A 20,299-nucleotide genomic window follows, 5' to 3' on the forward strand; every position below is an offset into this window, starting at 1 on the left:
TAACTTTTTTTTATATTAATGGAGATCTTTCTTGTACTTCCTCTTAGCAATGTTTCTACTGTAGATTTTCTTATGGCATCAGCTGTTCTTCGGACATTCGATTGCAAGTTTAATTTTTGTTAATTATGATACCATTATTCCAAAAGAGTACTTAGCATCAATACTTGCCTGAATCTTCTAAACCTTGATGGTTTGTAATTTGCTTTTCAGTGTGAATGAGCAAATCCTACTGATACTTGTAATCAAAAACAAAAAATTCAGACTGGCATATCAGGACATTTGGCTTCTAATCTCAGTCTGTAGCAAAATATGTTTACGTTGCATTTCTTAGAAAGTGTTAACATCCTTTTCTGAAATTCCATAATAAGCGTCACTGCTTTACCAAACAACAAGTCTGCTCCCCTCCGTTTTTCTTTACATGCTGTGTGATCCAGGCTCCTGATTTATCTCATGGCACTCAGCCCTCTCTCTGTATTTTCTTAATAATCCCCTTGCAGCAGGGTGCTGACATCAGGACCGTGCAACCCAGGTGCAGCACCTGGAAGAAGGAAATTAATGTTTTGGATGGAAGTCCTGCCTGCCTTAATGCTCATCAGTCACTCTTCTTAATTGAGCATTATTCACTGTTTTCAACTCTGTGATATTTTAACATTTTTCTAGTCAGCCACCAATGGGACACCAACCCGCTGTGTGGTATTTTGAGCATATCAATACAGACAATTTTCAACACATCTGGTTATCGCTTATCCAGCCTGCTCTTCTTCAGCTTACAAATAAGAAACAAGGAGAACGGTTTAAAGGCATTTAGTAATGTATCTTGGGATGTTCTCCATCAAGATCCTTATAGGGACTGAGGCTACTGGCCAGTAGTTCCCCTGGATATTCCTTTTTGCCTTCCCAAGAGGTGGAGCATTAGCCATTTTCCAGGCGGCAGGTGCCCTCCTTTATCACCCTGATCAAGATCATGGATAATAATCACAGCTGCCAGTTATTTCAGCTTGGCTGAATCCCATCTGATACTGTGTTCTGGATACATCCAGAGAAGACAGTAGCTGGGTGTTCCCTGTCTGCTGACATCGCATTCTTACTTGTGCATGGTTTGGGAGCAAACTTTGCATTCAAGGACTGAAGGGGAAGATGTCTCGGCACAGAACATTACACATAATATTTAAATGTCTAAACAGAATATTAAATGAGAATCCTCAGTCAAATAATACTATTTGTATTTATCAGTGGGAAGACTTAGCGCATCACGCAGAAAGGCTTAGCTAATAATTAAAGGGATATAAAGTTCTCATTTTGGATCCTCTTTATCTGAATTCAGATAGAGCTGAAAGATTTGCAAGGAAATTTAAACTTCCAATTTTTGTCATCTTATAAATTATAATATATAATATTATAAATGTGTTTATATATGCAAGCTTATCAGCATGTCAGATAACACCTTTTATATTCTGTGTTGCATGTAGATATATCAGTACAGAAAAAATACGAAACGAGTGTTTTGTGTATCAGTGTTTTGGCTGTTAATCATTCTTTATTTTTTTTGCTTAGGCATTTGAGAATAATGAAATACTTCTTATCAGTTATGTTTTCTGTTTTTGAGCTTCTTTACAGCACGTAGGTTGCTATCAGTCATTCTTTGAGAAATATGTTAATTATTTTGAATCACCGTGACTTCTGGAGGTGTGTATGTCTTGAGATTGAACTGGCCCGGTGTGATCTCGTAACTAAAACTGGGTTCATGATCGGTAGACTTCCTAAGCTACCTAATGCAGTAGGCCTTGTTCACATATTCTGAACGTTTAATGACATTTCTTCTGGTGTTTAGTTTTGTGCTGTCATGTAAAGGTGTAAACTAATTATTGCATTTAAATACCTAGGCAGCAAAAGTCTTTTTTTCCTCTCTTCTCGTTTTCAGGTTATATCGCTCCTTGGAGTGGAAGGTTTTATTCACTGTGGGACACTGGGTAAGTAAAGGATAATATTTGCTATCAATAGCATTCAGCAGAAAACTGATAATCTTTTGCTCTCCTCGTTCTCAAATCCATTTAGTATTTCAGTAAACAAGAGTACAGTTGATTTTGATCACTTATCTAAAAAGAACATCGGTAGTAACTGTACCGTGGTCTTTGCAACCATTTTACCTTCATCACTAATTTGTTCATTAAAGTTCTTGCTTCTTTGGAAGTCTTTGAATATGCTGATTGTATGTTCGTCTATGAAATGTCGGTGCTTCTCAGGTTAGGATAACCAAAAGTGGTGTCAACACTTGGGGGCACACTTCAGAATTATGAAGAACCTTAAACTTACACTGTTTTCATTGAGCAACGTTGCACGAAATCAAAAAGTTGTTACACATGATCTTGCATGGTATTTGTTTATTACATTCATACATCTGTTTTGTGTATACAGATGGCTACTCTGAACAATTTTGGTTTATTCATCTGAGTAGATAAACATTCTGGTTTAGTTAAACCTTTAAAAATCCAATGTTCAGTTCCTTATCCAGACACTTAAATAATGGATGCTATGAATAAAACCAAAGGTATTTTTCAGATCAGTGTGTTGAAGGTGAGTTTTAACTGGTAGATTTTCAAGGCAGGGGTTCATTTGCAGTTCAACTTTTTATCAGGCTTGGAAGGCCAGCTGACACAAGATCCTGTACCAGCACTGTAATAAATGGAGTAGAATAGGTGTCAGTAAAGAAGCCTCAAGTTTATTTGAAAAATATATCGATGTTGTTCCTTGCCTATAAATGGTCTGCCCATCCAGGTACAAAACATGAAACTTTTGAGAGCTTGCCTGCATTAGAGAATCGCATTGTGTTTAAAACACGTTAATGCATTTCTAAGTAGGACCTGGGTATCAGTGAAGAAAAGGATACCTCACCATTTGGGCACGTAGCTTCCAAGGTTAGGGCTGTATGCAGAGCCGTCTTTTAATGTGGAACCCAATTTTGTCATCATCCGCACTGAGTGTTTGACGTGTAGTTTAGTTAACGTGCCTTTCCAAGTGTAGACAAGGCCTGGTTTTAAGCATCTGAGAAAACGTGGGGACATCAGCAACTGGCCTGGTATTTAATATTTGGATTCATCACTAACCAAACAAAGATGTTTTGAATGGAGGAAAGCTTTCAAAATACAGCATTGAAATCCTAGGAAAATTACTGTCACGGTTGATTGTCACTCTGGAATATAATGATGGCTACCATGGCTGTATGTTTTCATTCTGGTGAATTTGGCTTCCTATTTAGCCATTATAGAACAAAACATCTGTAATTCTCATTCTTTTAATTAGTATGGAAATGATCCTTTATACCGATGCTTGAAATAGCTCTGCACACCAAATACTTCCTAAATGCAGTAAGACAGGGGGACATCTTTTGGTACTGAAGTTTCATCAGGTTTCCGCTAAATAAAGCGCTTAGCATTTGAAATTGCAATGCTGCCTTTGAAATGCATTTCAGAATTCCTAATGCTTACAAGTTTTAATAATTTTATCTCTTCAAAATAATTTGAACTGAATTTTTTTTGAAAAAGGTATGCGAAAATTCACATCCCGATCATTGCCTCTGTGTCTGAGCATCAGCCTACAACATGGGTTTCCTTCTTTTTTGATCTGCATATTCTCGTGTGTACTTTCCCAGCAGGGCTGTGGTTCTGTATCAAAAACATCAATGATGAAAGAGTCTTCGGTAAGAGAAAATGTTTTAAAATCATCTTCAGCTTGATTCTGTTTTGGTTTTGTTTGCTCAAAGCCGGTTTACAACGTGTTTAAACCTTTTCTAGAATGAGGGGGGATGTTCGGAGTTGCCTGTAGGCAGTAGTATTTACAACCTGATATAAATGCAGCTCGTGTGGAGGTGGGTGGGACGGTGATGGAGTGCCTTATTGCACGGTGGGGTCAAAGCATTTCTGTGGCTCTTCCATGTGTGGATTGCACAGCCCTCGGGTTAGGGGTGCAGTTTCATATTCAGGTGAAGAGCTCGAAGCAGCAACCCTCCCCCACACAGGTTCAAGGCACCTGATTCTTCTCTGGGTACCTGGCAGTCATCCATCATCCACAGAGGATGATGCGAAATGCCTCTTCTTAACAGATTTTCAGCTATTTTAGTGAACTTAATCACTCACTGTGGAGCAAGTGCAAGATAAGGCTCAAACCTAAGCAGAGGCGTGGGGTCTCACTGTGCCACTGACAACAGATTGTTTGTTTGTATGAAGCTTTACTTTGAGAGCACACTGCCAAGGCTAGGAATGAGGTTTCTGAAGGTGTAACTTGGAGTTGTAGCCCAAAAGGAGGAGTGATGCACGCTTGCTCATTCTTTTACGGAAGCAGAAGGCTTCAGTCCAGTACAGCAGCCTGGTGGAATTACCCCATGAGCGACAGGAACATTTACTGTGTTCAGACCTGTGACTTTGGAGTATTTTGTGCACTTTTGTTTACGTGAGTCCTTGCAAAAAGCGGTGCTGCAAGGCTCCCTTTCAGCCTGCTCATGCTGCATCCTTTCAGTCAGCATCAAGAGACCTGTGAGTGAGAACAGAGAGCCGTGCCACCGCACTGCACAGTGCAAAATGTTTGTACAATGCAATTCGATAAATCAGTGCCCCTTAATTATTTCTGTGGCAAATCACGAAGTTTTCACTAAAGTTTGTGCTTGTATGTGTCAAGCTGTAGCAAAGCAGCAATAACCACTATTACGTGAGCAATAGATGTTCCTAACAGTGCATGCAGGTTGTGTTCTTGCTGTTTTTTCCTCTGAGGAAAAGTGTTGTGAATATTCCTATCCTGAAAATCCTTTTTGTTGTTGTTGTTGTTTTGTTGCTGCTTTGTTTGGGGTTTGGGGGGAGGAAGAGATGGGAGGGAAGCAAAGAAAGGGAGCGGAGTTAATGCTGTCAAGGAAAACTTGCTTCAGAATAGGGCTTGCAGTATCATCTTCTGTAGCTGTGTTGTAATGTAGACGAGCCCCCAGTTTGTTGAGGAATGTCTGTAATTTAGATTAAATGTTGATGTTTATATAAGGATCTAATCCTTGCTCTTTGTTTTTTCAGATTTAATAACTTGTTTGGCCTTTCTAACCAAGTGCAACTACCTGCTACTCCAATAGTATTATTGGTGTGTGATATTAAATTTCGCTAACAGTGGACCTGCTGACACATTATTAATGAATATGAAAATGGAATTGTGTTATTGTTAATAGCTGTCAAGATGAGTTTCAGGAAGGACTTGAGGTTTAAAAGGGAAACGCATTAGTTAATTATCTCTGTAAATTAAGGAGCAGTACAAGCTGCACGCTCCAGTATTTATACACACAGATACTCAGCCTGCTCCCAAAAACAGTTTTCTGGTGAGCCTGAATGCGTGCAGTCACAGGGAGGGTTACTTTCTAAATGTCATCAGTAGGTTTCTTTTTTTCCCTCTGCAGTTGCTCTGTATGCAATCAGTGCCGTTTACTTTGCTGGTGTGATGGTTCGCCTGATGCTCACTCTGACTCCTGTGGTCTGTATGCTGTCTGCAATTGCTTTCTCTAATGTCTTTGAGCGTTACTTGGGTGATGATATGAAGAGGGAAAATCCACCAATAGAGGACAGCAGCGATGAGGATGACAAAAGGAACCCTGGCAACCTGTATGATAAGGTGAGGGGAGGGAGCAGAAGTTAGGAATTTAATTAAGATAAGCTTTATTGTTGTTTTGGTTTATTTTAACTTTTCTAAAGGTCTGAAATTTAGAGTAACAAAGTGCTGTTCTCCAATGAGCTGTAAGTAATGATGCTCTGAAAGAAAATCAGTGCCAGTATAGAAGTGGCGCCTTCTAGCTGATCAGAGCGAGCCTTTAACCAAAGGAAGTCTGCAGTGCTGACCCAGCTTTCTAGATGGGTGATGGCAGGCAGTTGTTCCCTCTCCTTTAATACAGCAGTTCTGTGTCACGCAGTGTGTAACTGCTTCCCTTTTGTATTCCTTCCTAAACAGAGTGAAATAAAGGAATAATACATTTTATGGGAAGGTATGTCTGTACTCCCAAAGTCCTGAAGGAGATGGTGTTACCTATTCATGTTTTTATTTTGTAGCCTATATTACACTAACCAGTGCATGAGGATTTCTCCCTGTTCCTCATAGTAGACTCCAGTGTCCTTCTCTGTTCCACTGTGCCTTATAAAAGGGCATCATTGCACTAAGCTGAACTAAGCCACATATAACAGACTTTCTTCTTCTGAAAAGATCTGGGAGAGTAATCCATTCTTTCAAGTTGCTGCATTGTCCAAACATTCTTGTGCATACCTAGTTGATTTACACTAGAACTTGGTTGATTTTTGCAGTATCCCACAGCTTTTATGCAGTGAAGAAAAAGGCATTTCATTTTCATTGCTTTAGATGATTGAAGTTGCCGTAACAGCTCTGTTTGTGTTTGTTCAGGCAGGCAAAGTGAGAAAACATGTATCTGAACAGGAGAAAACAGAAGAAGGACTAGGTCCCAACATCAAAAACATTGTTACTATGCTGATGCTGATGCTGTTGATGATGTTTGCCGTCCACTGTACCTGGGTCACAAGCAATGCATACTCCAGCCCTAGCGTTGTTCTTGCTTCTTATAACCATGATGGGTAAGTAGTGGGACAGGTCTGAAAATAATAAAAGGGCAAAAGCATTTCTAGTTCCTTTGCATTTATAATTTGTTTTGCTTTTTATTATATTAAGGCAAAATCATCACCTGAATGAAAAACTTCTTAATATTCTACTTTTCAAACGTATTTTAAAAAATACTTAATGTGAATACATAAAACGAATCCTATCCAAAGCCAAAGCATGATGGTTTGAAAAAGAACAAAAAAGTATTTGGGTCATACAACTTGTTAATGAATACATATTCAACTGGAAAAGCATTTAGTCACGTCTTCAAAAGCAGTTTCAGCTTCTGGCTGTTCAGCTGTCCATGAGTTTAATCTCACGAGTACAGGCTGGGGACTGAATGCCTCATAGGGAGTGGAAAGCATAAAAAAGGCTTTGTTTGTGAGCCCAGATTTATCATGATGCAGTCAATTTCTTGCCAACATTTGTACTGATGTGAATAAAATGAACTCTGTTTTGCAGCACTCGGAATATCCTGGATGACTTCAGGGAAGCGTACTACTGGCTGAGACAAAACACAGACGAGCACGCCAGAGTAATGTCGTGGTGGGACTACGGTTATCAGATCGCAGGGATGGCCAATCGGACCACACTGGTAGACAACAACACTTGGAACAACAGCCACATAGCTCTGGTAAGCGTGGCAATGCTCTGCAGAGTACCAGCACCAGAGTGTCTTCTTTTGGACAGATAGGAAAGTGTAGATGTTTACTGAAGGATAGAATGACACAAAGAAACAGGTGGAAGGAGCAGGTATCTCAGCCGTTATTTCAACTCTGTTATAAAGGTTGGACTGGGGCTAGACGGGATCAATTCTGCTTTTGGGTTCTCCGTTTTGTTTTCTTGGAGTTTCCAGAACTTCAGCTCCAGTTCAGTTTGTCATATTTTCTTTGTGGGAGGACAGACAGCGTGGGGTCGTGTAACCATTCCCCTTGAGAAATGCACTGCAAAAACTCACCTGGTACCACTGCTCACCTGGCACTGTCCAAACACAGATCAGTTCAGTTCAGCAATGCTTTTGACTGGATTTTGAGTGGCACTATGAAAACCGACCACGTGAAATGCATTTTCAGGCATCCTGGAAACCTGAGAAAGCTTATACGTAGCAATAGAAGAAGTGTTGCAGACTTTGAAGTCTCAAATCTCCAGTTTGATAAAAGCATCTGTACCTTCAGTTTCTTCCAGTTCCAAAGTTTAAGGGTTGCTCTTTCCATCTGAGGCAGGGTGTTTGTTACCACTGTCTGTGTCTACGGGGACACCATCCTTTTTTCAGAAACAGGAATGCTCTGCATGGTAGCCTTACTAGGTGCTGCGCAGTCAGCCATCGCTCAGTGCCTGCTTCTTCCCAGAAGACCCGTGTTCTGCGGCATGGGCAGAATGCCAGGAGGAGCTTGGGGGAAGTGATAAAATAGTTTCTGTCTTCTGTCAGTACCCAGCGCAGCAGTTGGACCAGATGTGCTGGCAAGCAGCATTCAAAATGAACAAATTAATTGAGTTGTGCTTCGAGCATACAAAGTACTGTAAAAATGTGTGAGGTGAGGTGCTTTTGGCAGTGGCAGGGAGCTAGCATCAGCCAAAAGAAAGCTTGGGAAATGGAATCATTGGTGCTAATATCAGTCAGCAAGCTTTCCCATGTAATAAGGCTTTTCTCTTTTTTTTTCTTGCTGAACTGCCAGAGTCAGGTGTTACACAGCTTTCTAATCTGACTGTCTATCTGTCTGTGTTCATCTGCTCTACAGACAGCTGTTTTGCTGTTGCCGGTATCTGTAGTACAGATACTGTGTCCAAACCTGCAGATGCCTTCAGGACAAGATGTATAAGGTGAACAGGCAGACCATAAAACAATTACCTGTATTTTGTGCACGCAGTAACTGTGCACGTTACAGCACTAACTGTTAGTAGTTTCTGATAAAGAATTCTGCCCAGTATGACTGGTACAGTTAGTTAGCTTCTGTTTGCGAACAAAGGGGGAAGTAAAGCACTACGTGTGTTTTGTGGCAGATCTCTGAACTTGTGTTTTGAATGAGGCATTGCCCTGAAATACTTGCGAGGTGACTTTTTCCTGGACAGAAATAGAAATCTGCCAAATAATTTCACACAGATAAGGATAACAACAGCCAAGAAACTGAGGCTGTTGGTCTTTCTGACAGATTGACAGCCTAAGCTTAGTATTTTCTCATTAAGTTCTTGACTTAACTGAATTTTACCCATTTTGATGCAGTATTACTTATATTGTAGTTGTGCCCTTCTACTACGGTGAGACATTATTATACACTTAAGTCCAAGAGATTCTGTGGCACACGGAGCTACTGAACTGATGCCGGTTATTGACCTAAGTGGATTTTATAAGTGGGAAAAATGCACAAAAGGAAAGCAGTTGTTACCACACTTTCTACAGCTCATTTCAGTAGGCAGCCCTTCTCCCACAGAGCAGATGATGTTTCCATTTAGGTTGAGCTTTTGGCCTTCTATATGAAGACAATCTGTTTTATCTACCTAGAAGGAGATTGTGGGGTCAGGTGGGGAACCATATTCTTGGTCTTGCAGGTGCTTGATATGAGAACGTGATTAGTAGGCAGCTGTTCAGAGACTGAGGGTGTTTTTGCTATAATGCAGGTGGGAAAGGCCATGTCCTCGAATGAGTCGGCAGCATACGAGATCATGAGAAGTCTGGATGTGGATTACGTTTTGATTATTTTTGGTGGTGTCATTGGCTACTCCGGTGATGATATCAATAAGTTCTTGTGGATGGTGAGAATAGCAGAGGGGGAACATCCCAAAGATATTCGGGTAAGTGGAAATGCACATGGGGAAACTGAAGGGATCTTGGCCCAACGTGTTCTGTATTTTCACCTCCACTTTGTTATGGTTTTATTGAACCTTTATTTACTTTGTCGTTTTTCTGGTGTTCATCACCGGGAGGGAAATCTCTGTTTACTGCAAGTATTTGAAAACTACGTTAGGGGTTGTTTTTCTAGAACAGCAGCAGTGCAGAGGCCTGCAGTCTGCAGGACAGGTTCTTTCAGTATTTAGCTGTGAAAGGTCAGTAACCTCGAAAGTTTCTCAGTTTCTTTTTTGCACTGTAACAGAAGAACAAGGTATCCCTTATCATTCCTGTCTGTCTCACTGTGCACCACTGAAGTACTAAAAGCAAAAAAGGAGCGTTCAGAATGTTTGAATAGTTGGTGTTACCAATTCCTTCATTCCGTAATAGCAGGAGACAAGTTAGTGCTAATATTTATGTAGAGTTGAAGTAAGTTATTAGAATGTCTTCAATTGCACAAGTCTGTAGTAATATTTGCTTAAGCCAAACAAAAACTTTCAGCACAGACCTAAGGAGAAGCTGCATGAAGAGTTTCGTCATGCGCTTGTATATTAACAATGTGGTGCTCTCTACATTTGAAGAGTAATTCGTCCTACAACCACTTTGTATCTTTTCACATCAGTTTTTCAGTGACTGCTTACAGTAAAGTGACAGAATTTGTAGCAAGACTAGAATAGAGATGTAGAAAAATTGTTCTGCAGCATTTTAGGTTACAGTGAGGCAGTTTGTAACTGATTCTACCTTCATTGAGCACCATCAGCACTGACTTGAATCAACTTTTAAACTGCAGAAGTCAGAAGAATCTTAATGATTCTTTATGAAAGTTTTGTTGGGGTGGTGGTGGTTTGGTTTTGTTGGTTTTTGTGGAGAAAGGAATGAGAAATTACCTTACATAGAGGTTTAGTTTATACTGACTCTATTTATCTTCTTTTGCTTTCAAAGGAAAGCGATTACTTCACTCCTCAGGGAGAATTCCGGGTAGACAAGGCAGGTTCTCCAACACTGCTGAACTGCCTCATGTATAAGATGTCCTACTACAGATTTGGAGAGATGCAGGTTAGTGCTGACTCTTCTACTAAATCATAGTAAAAATGTGAGAATACAAATGTTACTCTGATGCATTTTCCACTCTTTAGATTGAGTACTGCTCCTACTAATGGAATCGTAAGAAAGAAAGTAATCTTTAACAATTAATCGTAACACCTCCAAACTACTTCCTGCACAGAGCCTTTAGGCAGAAGCAGCTGTACTGCTAAGCTAGGCTGGCACTCAGCTTTGTGCTGTCCTTTACTTGGCCTCAGATGAGTGTCCTAACTCCATTATGGAGAGCACTCGATAAGCTTCAGTTCTTTTGTGGCGGGGAGCATTTCTTGTTTATAACAGCAAAGCAGAACTATTAATAATTGTCTTTATTTAGTATCTGTCAGAAACCACCCAATTTCTATCCAAGTCACACTGGTGCTGTAAGCAACTCCATGCTATATAACAGAGGGAGGACAGAATTCTCAGAGCGAGCCACCAGTCCCCTTTGGAATCATCAAACATGTGTAGCTAAATTGGCCTGCTTTGCTTTTTTCTTCTCACCACCAGCCCTTGCCCCATGGGCTTCTCATTCTGATCAAGAGCTCTTTATTCAGCTATAACTTAGAGGCCATGGGATCATGTTCTTAACACAGGGGTGAGATTTAACTGATAACCCTAATAAGGAACTATTTCAGACTTGAACGGAAGAAACATGATAGTGCAAAATATTTCAGTCTGAGAGCAGAGAAGTACACATTAACAGCTGTGCCAAAAAAAAACCCAACCTACTTTGAGCTGTTGTACCCTTGTCTTTCACTGAAATAGCATCATCTCTGAATGCAGAAGTGGCGTTTCTATTGAAGATACAAAGTGGTGTTTCCTGCATCAACTGCAGGAATGAGCGAGGCTTCTCAATTTTGACAGTTGAGAATAAGAGAGTATTTTCCATGTCGCGATAACCAACGTAATAAAGGAAGCAGCATCCTTTGAGCGGACCAGTGGAAATTGCTGCCATGTGGTATAAAGCACCACAGTTTGTGGTGCTGTGCTTTTGGGTTTTGTCTTGAACTAATACACAACTCTGGTCTTTGTAGCTGGATTTTCGGACACCCCCAGGATTTGATCGTACGCGAAACGCTGAGATTGGAAACAAAGACATTAAATTTAAACATCTGGAAGAAGCCTTTACTTCAGAGCACTGGCTGGTTAGAATATACAAGGTGAAACAACTAGACAACAGGGAGACGCTGGATCATAAACTTAGAGTAACCAACATTGTACCGAAACAGAAGTATTTGTCAAAGAAGGTGGGTTCCCAGTGAAGTAACTCAGAGGGTCGAGAGAGGGCAATTTATTTTTAAGTCAATCACATAGCGGGTGAATTATGTATTTCCACTAGCCAGAATGTTACGGATACTGTTCATGTTAGTGTCCAGTATCAGACCTGCCTGCTGGTAATAATTGTTAATTTACTGTCTGCTTAACTTACAAGCATGTGAAGACACAAGGCTAGATTTTTTTTAGGCAGAACGCTAACTGGAAATAGAGCGTGTCACTGGCTGTTACAGCTCCTAAGTCTTCATGTAACTGGAAACATAATCTCTAAAGTAAAGCAATTCATGTTTCAGTAACTATGGCTCACTAAGTAAATTATGTGGAAGTTGCTTTCTGACTTTGTTTGAAAGTAGTGATGCCTAGAAGTTTAAAAATGGCACTTTTGTATGAAATAAATTAAATATGAAACTTTTGTTGATGGAACTTAAGTGTCTGGCTGCTTACTGTTTGAAGTCATCTTAGCGTTAGTTTGGCGCGCTACTTCCGCCTGCTAAGAAGGATTTGTTATCAGGGAGCTCGGGAGAATCGCAGCAGCAGCAGCCCTGTCCTTCACGGCCTCTGACCCCTGTGTGTACTAACATACATTGCAAAAGGAATCCCAGGATCCTGTCAGAAAGAAAGGTGTGTGAATTAGTGCAGGCAGTAAACATACGCTGCATCATACAAGTGCAAATGAGGAATGGTGGAAGGGACTGGTAAAAACGCTAAAAATGGCATATTTTAAGTGAAATAAGGTATTTGAGAGTTGCCAAGGAAGCCAATCTTACTTTAAAAAGACAACAGCAGAAGTTTTTCTGTGCCTAACTTACAGTGTAATTTCTGCTTGTAGGTGATAAAGCAAGGCTGTATGTAATAATTGTAGACGCACTGACTTCACTAGAGCTGTGGATGTGCCAGTTCTGTCTAAAGGCAGTTTTGATCCAGCACCAGCTGTTGTACCACCAGCTACTAAAGGATTTCCCACTAAGGAATCAGTGAACCAGGAAAGAGCTCAGGGCCGCTGTCTAAACTCAGATTGCTTAAGCACATGCTGAGGGCTCTGTAGTAGCTGGGGGTTTCAAAGGGTTGCTTCCTTACTGGCAGTCCAGTCCTTCTCCTGTCACTCTTCCACGATAAGGGCTGACTGCTCAAACTCACCAAAGTAGCAAGTCTGAGTAATGTGTTCATATCTCACTTCAAAACGCTGTTAGTTTTAGCAGAAAGTTAAAAAGTCACATTGAATGGATGCAACGGAGCCTGCTGCTACGCACAGCACACTGCAGCAAGCGTGGGAGCTGCCCAGTGTGCAGCTCCGCTCTCCAGGAGCTGACTGACTATTTATTTATGCAGCTTTGAATTTCCAATGAGCCAAGGCTAGCACTAATACTTCTCCCCATCACCACCTCTGTTAAATAAAAAGAAGGAAGAGGAACCTAAAACACACTGATAGAGACCCACGAGCAGACGGCACTAACAAGCCCGCAGGCAGCAGAGGACTAAAGACTAGAGAATATGGTTGTGCAGTTTCTCTTCTTTATGAAAAACGCATTTTGTGCAAACAAACATTGCTATCGACCTTGCTAACTTCGAAGAGAACCAAACAGGGCAAAAGACGTGAGGTGGTATTTCCAAACAAAACAAATGCTCTCTGTCGCTTCTGCTCTTTGGCCTATTGAGCAGAGCTTTATCGCGTTGGTTAATTATCAATTCTGCCTCAGCACAAGCTTTGAAAATAACTCCACGGATCGTGTGTATGTGCAGCTTGGAAAAGTACAGCACGCGCAAAAGCAAATGCTGGGCATGAATTAACAATCCCGGTTTTAGAAGTAATAAACAGATAATACTTAGTTGAGGATTTACCCATTAAGCTCTTTAAAAATAAATCTAATGCTCAGACTGAAATGCACGGCATTAAAATCGCGGTCAAGATTAAATCATTAACTAATACGTTGTATTCTGTTTTTCTTTTTAGACCTCCAAAAGGAAGCGTGGCTACATTAAGAATAAACTAATTTTAAAGAAAGGCAAGAGACCCAACAGGAAGACAGTTTAAATACACTGTTCCGAATGCTAATACGAAGCAGTTGTCCTTGAGATAACCGGTCTTTGCCTTTAGCTCGAGTCATGTTTCACAGCAACATGAGGGTACAGAACCATCATTGGTCCAGATTATTGTACAAAATTTTCAGGCAATGTCTGATTAAAAATATTGGCTTATTGAGAACAGCTGTTTTAGATTTGTAATGTGAAGCAAGACAGAGCTGCTATCCAAGTCTAGCAGCGTTTTTTTTTATTGGTACATATTATCCTTCAAATCGGTTGAGAATTGGGACTGACTGCACCAAAGAACCCTGTAATTTGGTCCTTGGCACATGCATACTTGTCAATCTTTTTTGGAACACGTTCAGCTGAAGAGCAGCAGCATGTAAACTGGAATGGTTAAATCTAAAATGACTTGTTTTCGACAATTACGAGGAAATAAAGCTGTCTTTGAAATTAAACCTTCAGAATAAGTTCCTCCCATAATTACCGCTCCATGGTTTCTTCAACCGTCCTTTCCTCCCGCTGCAGGCTGGTTTTGATCTGGGGTGTGAGAAGTAAAGCTGCAGTTCCCAGCAGAGCTGACAGGACAGATAACTGGGGGACGGCTCGGACCGGATGAGCTGCTTTTGGTTAACAGCGATTGCAGTATTGCTGCCTTACGCTATCGTTTCATCAGGTAGACGAGGCAAGCCTTGCACATTGCAGATACAAGGGCTACACTTATTTGCATCCTCTGGAAAAATCTGAATCGACAGTAATGAATGCGATAGAAACGTACAGCTGAGCACCATACGGTGGCTGGCGCTTCAGAACTGAAACTAAACTCTTGTAGGTAAATGTTTACATTAGTAAAACAAGCAGAGCCTGTTGTAGGGAAGAAAAAGGTTGACAGGTATACAACCCCTTTTCTGTGGCTGGCAGTGGTAGAGGGTTTGCAAACCTCTTCCCCCCTCACCGCCTTCGCCTGCGAGGACAGAAGTTCTGCTGGAAATCTGTTTTCCGCATCTTTATTTAGTGCTCAGTTCAACTGAAGAGATCCCCGCTGTAGCGCTACCTGCTTCGTCTGTCTTTTATACTGATCTCCTGCTTGTTTTTTTGTTTTTATAAAGAAAAAGGTGGTGAAAACCATCACATTAAATGCACTAAAGTAATATAAATGGAGGCTGAACGTGTTCGCTTTCCATCTATAGGGAAACTTTATACAGACTTGAACGTTTTCTTTAGATAAAATGGAAGAAGGGGTTTTGCAGTTTGTTTTCCTGCCACAGGTTGCAACTTTTTACCGAAACCAAACTTGCATCAACAAGTTGATGTGAAGCGCAGAATAGTATGTACCTTTCATGAAGAAAATGTAACCTTACAGTGCTCTGTTGAGAACGTTACTGCTGACTTCTTTCCCAAGCTGTAGGATATTTTTGATTTACGAACTCGTTTCCAACTCCAGCGGTTCTTACAGACCAATACTACGGCTGCAGCGTTTTCACTGAGGTAATTAAATCTGGATTTCTGGGCCCCGTCATTCGGAGATTTCATTTCTATTTCGTTGCTTTCAAGCTCAATGCAGACCAGTTGTTGACTGTAGGGGAAAATAAAGTTAATTCAAGTTTTGTGTTAATAAGGGTGTTGTGTCGGTTTTGTTGTGGTTACTCAGTAATGTGGTGCTTACATTCCTAGCCATAAATTCATGCACTCAGACTGGGTCATGCAAAGTTACTGACCTCAGGAAGTTGCTGCAGTGAATCCACAGCAGCTACTTATTAAAGCTGGAAGGATGTTAAGTTAAACACAGGACCTCCGCTGTGAGGAAATCCAAAGCAGCTGTGATAGCTCCAGGGAACACACCCTGCACTGAACGGTGCCTGCAGCTGGAGAAGCTCGAGAGGTTGCCATCACTTACATACAGGCAGAAGGGTGATGCATAATTTGTCGTATTCCAAGCAAACTTACACCTTGACTGCTCAGCAGTGGTAAGAAACAAACAATCGGGCATTTGAAAGACTGTGCAAAAGTGAGCTGAACAGCTGCTGCTGGTCAGTCTCCTGTTTAGCTGTAATGCAGCCTTGCGTAAGAGATGACCCTCCCATCTCCAAGTATCTTTACGATTCTGTGAAAAAATGTGTTTAACTGTTAGCGTTCTCCTTCAGCAGAGCAGAAATAATTACTGATGTTATAGTATTTTTAAAGCAACATGAAAGGATAAGCAGCTAACTCCAGGAACCTCAACCAGCCTGGGCCCAAGTTTACCTGCTGCTTACTTACCTGAGCATTCTTCAATCTAATCTGACTTCAAGGCTTTTACTACTAATCTGCATTACAATGAAAACTTGCCTTGACATCATTAGGAATATATAAAGAATTCCCACCATAGCAGCAGGCACTGTGTGACCTTCCTTGGTCCCTCAGGAACCAACACCCTGCAGGTGCCCACTTCTCCCATCCTCAGCACTCCTCCAAGAGCTGAACCCCTCTTGTACCAGCAAAGGGCAGCACGCTCAGTTTACATCATTCTCCCACCTACCTTCCATCCCGGGCTGCTTCCTTACGTACAGCCATCCATCCTCTTGTTGCTCTACTGAGTCAAGGGTGGTAGAGTTGGAAGCACAGTTGCTACAAAGGAATAAAGATCTAAAGCAAAAAATAGGTTTGAGCCAGGCTCGGCCCTTCAGTTGCTGAAGAACTACACCTGAGGACTCACAGCTGGTCCTGCTCAAGTTTGGCACCACTTGGGCACTGCTATGAGTGGAAATGAGAGCATCACTGCTGCTGTTTATCCCAGCAGAAACATACAGACATGTGGAAGCAATTCCAAAAGAGGAGGGGAAGCTGTTTGTTAGTTAAGTACCTATCTTGATAGATTTACTCTTGGAAGCAGCAGTTAAATGCTTTGACTCAGCCCTCTGTACATATCAATGCCACTGAGTGAAAACTGAAATGAAATCCCATTTGGCAGCGACTAAAGCTGTCAGTAACAACGCTTAAAACATGCCATGGCCCTGAAGCAATGCAACGAGGGCTGAGGAACATGACTGAGTGGTATTTCCTATCTCATTTACAGCCAGGGCTGGTCTCTGTTTTGCTTTAAAACAAAGTCCTCTGGCATGGTGTTTCCCAGCAATGTGGATGAACGTTTAAAACAAACCAGACTCACATAATCTGACATCTGAGAAACGCAGACCACGCCAGCGTCCAATGCTGCAGTAACCCGGAGCCGTACTTAAAGATAATCTCTGTTAATGATGAAATTTAAATGAAATGAATTCCAGAACTGAGGGAACACCTTCACCTTTTTCCTTCCTCTTTGCCAAGACAAGGCTTGTGCTTCTCAGCCTTTCCAAAGCCGATGCTACTCCAGCCCTGTGCTCTCTATGTGGTGCTGCCCAAGTTAAACATCAGCTGTACGGTGTCTGGCAGCAGTAACAGGGAGGGACCACTGAAGTACATAAATAAAAGGCAGAGCTCCAGTGACAAATCGCTCCTATCAGAACCATGAAAACGGACCATGTGTGCCCTCAGCACTGTGGAAGACCTGGAAATAAATGCTCCTCGTTACCTAATTCTTCAATGGAAAGAGAGAGAGCTTCCCGCTACTGAATGAAACAGCTTTTATTCACGAGCATCGTAATTTTAACTTCACAAATCAAGACACGAAGGCGAACCAGAGGAGCCCGCCAGAGCATCTTCTAAAATCAGGAAGGTAGAAATTATTTTCTGAACGTTTCTAATTTGGGGGGGGGATTTTCAGTGAGCCTGTGGCTTCTTTGGTGTATGACAGTCAGAGGTTCTGGGGGGAAAAAATGTTCCCATGTGTTTAATTCTGCATTTGGAGTGGTCTTTGTGATGATGCTACAGACTGCACTGGGAGCTCCAGTTGCCTATCAGGCTAACGTAAAACAAGAGCAGAACCATGACAGGCGTACAGCTGGCAGGTGGGAAGGAAGGCATTTTCATGCCCATACCTGGTGGTGGTATTCAGTCATTACCACAAGTGCATCGCTGTGGTGTTACAGAGAAGCACGGACTGCACGTAACAATAAGGAATTTCTCTCAAAAAAGAAAAACTGTCTGTACCAAAACTATGCTCATTCAGTCCATGTTTTCCTTAAAAAATAGTATTAAAATCACTCCTAAATCATTCTAACATGAAAAATAGAAGGTATATCCAAGCAGAGAAATAACATTCACGAGGAAAAGGAGGCTGCACTTCACTACATAGGGTTCTGAAGTTCAGCATGGAAAGATCTATCAAGAGTTACGTCCAGTGAACTAACGTCTCCTTGTGCACACACCTCTGTATGGCCTCCAGTTACTCGAGAGATTTTAATATCCAGCAAAAAATAAAGCATTATAAAATGCACAACACTCAATGGATAGAAGCAACACTTTCACCTAACGTAGTAATGTAACAGGTGCAAAGGAACAGTCATCCTATTAAGAAAGCAGACAAAAGGCACAACATAATCAGCACTTTGAGGCAGGGCCTCACGACGGGGGGTGAGAAACAGAGAGGTTTCTTTGCAGAGCGCTGTTAGAGCAGCACTGAGCAGAAGTCAGCACGTCTCATATCTGTTTGCTGTCACTCCTCTCGAAAACACCTTGACTTGTAACAAACACACACTGTAAAGCAATGAAGGTTTAAGAGATTAAAAGAATCCACAACATCCTTCTGTGTGACAGTGGTTATCTTACAAAGCAAGATCAAGCTGCAGGATTGTTTACTCTTTTATTTTACAAAACAAGTTACATCCCATTTCATTCATTTCATTAATAAAGTTCTTGTTTCAGCGTAGTAATTTACTAAATCGTTACTTGAACATCAGAAAATCATTCGTTTGAAAAGGCTTCTCATCTCCACCCACGAGGAACCATTCAAAGCATCACCTGGGCCACAAGCCAAAGAAATGAAGGTACAGCTCTGCGTGAACAAGGACTGAGGGGCTCCGACCCCACAAGCAGCAATGGGCAGGGGCAGCTCTGGAGGCTCAGACCCACTGCAGCAGCCGCACCCGACTCACAGCCTGGCATTTCTGCACAAGTGCATCAGCAGCAGTTTGATTTTAAAGGCAGGGCTGTGAACCCGGGCCCTGCGGATGGGGGGGAAGCAATGTTTGAGGGGGAAGTTGAGGCAAATAAGACCTCAGCTCTATCTGCCAGGAGGGATTTAGCAAAAACATGTAACCAAACGCATCTGCATGACAACAGCCAAAGAACATCACACAGCAAGACCAAAAGCAGCTGGCTAGGAGCGACCGACTGGAGACCTGTGAAACTTCTGAAGTAGGAACAAACAGAACAGTGAGGACACGCCGGGTTAGTGCCAACAACGTTCTTGAGAAGGTATTGCTACTTCTTGTAAGAGCAGAAAATTCACGCCGCAAGTGACAGAAACATGCTCTTAAATCAGCAACCCAAAGAGCGCTGTCAATGCATCATTCATACGTCAAAGTGAGATACCCCGTGACTGTTGGAACGGAACGACTGCCATTAAGTGACGTCACATTTCAAGTGCAAAACATTTTTGGCAAAAGTGAAAAATAGAAAACCTTCACCAGTACTAATAAAAAAGTGGTTTTTAAATACTAGCACAGGGCCTGATCCTGCAAGCACGCAACTCGGGAACCCCAGCTGATGGCAGCCAGAGTCCTGTGCCCTAACATTTAAAGGATAAGGTCTTTAAATCACCATTAGTGTTTATACTTTGTTTATGCGTAGTGTAGGTAACACACACACACAAACACACATGCAACACTGTGTGTCTATATGTGCGTATATCGTACACGTGTGTGTGTGTCTGTGTATCCATACACACCAAATGGCTCCTGAATCACCTCGAGCTTGTGGTTATTTGAGATGCACTGTTCACAGTATATAGCTTCTCATTTGTATCTTCTGAAAATGAGACCTACTCAGAGACATTTTACAAGTTATATACTGTATCTTTATAATGCCTTTAAGGTAAAGTTATAAGACAACTCCCGTATCTTGTCAAAGGCTCTTCCAGAGAGGATTCAAGTATTGCCAACCATCTCCCTGTAAGAAAATTAGGGACAGGTTACAAACAAGGCTTATACATAATGCATCTTCTTACGTCCACATAAAAGCTAAAATGCCACCATTGACACTAGAAACCACCCCTGTCCTCTGCAAACTCTGTGCTTAATGAACGTACAGATGATTTTTGCAGCAGGGAATGAAATTTCCAAGGGGAAGAGAAGCATTGGGAAGATGCAGCAGATGAACTACTGGTTTAAATAGCTGCACACGCTGGCTAACTTAAACACAGCTGTGCAATGATTCTCTCAGTACATCTTATTTCCACTTCCGCTCTTCTCTAAGGAAGAACAAAGACGAACTTTGTAAAATCTACCTCATTTCAAGCAGATGAATCCCAAGACTGCTTACTTACGGGCCTGTGTCCCTAAGAGCATGTTCACTTTGCCATGATAAGAACAAGATTATCAGGTGAGCATT

The 20,299-nt window shown here is 41.6% G+C and overlaps 2 protein-coding genes across 2 annotated transcripts in view; one reads left to right on the forward strand and one right to left on the reverse strand.

Annotated features, from left to right (window-relative positions):
- The window catches only part of STT3B (STT3 oligosaccharyltransferase complex catalytic subunit B), a 49,312-nt gene extending 33,868 nt beyond the window's left edge, over window positions 1–15,444 (forward strand). The window contains exons 8-16 of the mRNA XM_072328733.1: window positions 1,922–1,970; window positions 3,543–3,697; window positions 5,426–5,637; window positions 6,415–6,602; window positions 7,090–7,261; window positions 9,244–9,417; window positions 10,394–10,507; window positions 11,569–11,781; window positions 13,761–15,444. Of these exons, the coding sequence (XP_072184834.1) occupies window positions 1,922–1,970; window positions 3,543–3,697; window positions 5,426–5,637; window positions 6,415–6,602; window positions 7,090–7,261; window positions 9,244–9,417; window positions 10,394–10,507; window positions 11,569–11,781; window positions 13,761–13,841 (1,358 nt within the window). The 3' untranslated portion in view covers window positions 13,842–15,444. The remainder of the gene's footprint in view (window positions 1–1,921; window positions 1,971–3,542; window positions 3,698–5,425; window positions 5,638–6,414; window positions 6,603–7,089; window positions 7,262–9,243; window positions 9,418–10,393; window positions 10,508–11,568; window positions 11,782–13,760) is intronic.
- Window positions 15,445–17,418: 1,974 nt separating this feature from the next.
- The window catches only part of OSBPL10 (oxysterol binding protein like 10), a 110,532-nt gene continuing 107,651 nt past the window's right edge, over window positions 17,419–20,299 (reverse strand). The window contains exon 12 of the mRNA XM_072327474.1: window positions 17,419–19,858. Coding sequence (XP_072183575.1) covers window positions 19,814–19,858 — 45 coding nt within the window. The 3' untranslated portion in view covers window positions 17,419–19,813. The remainder of the gene's footprint in view (window positions 19,859–20,299) is intronic.

This window comes from Excalfactoria chinensis, chromosome 2 (assembly GCF_039878825.1).
Source record: "Excalfactoria chinensis isolate bCotChi1 chromosome 2, bCotChi1.hap2, whole genome shotgun sequence".
NCBI lineage: Eukaryota > Metazoa > Chordata > Aves > Galliformes > Phasianidae > Excalfactoria > Excalfactoria chinensis.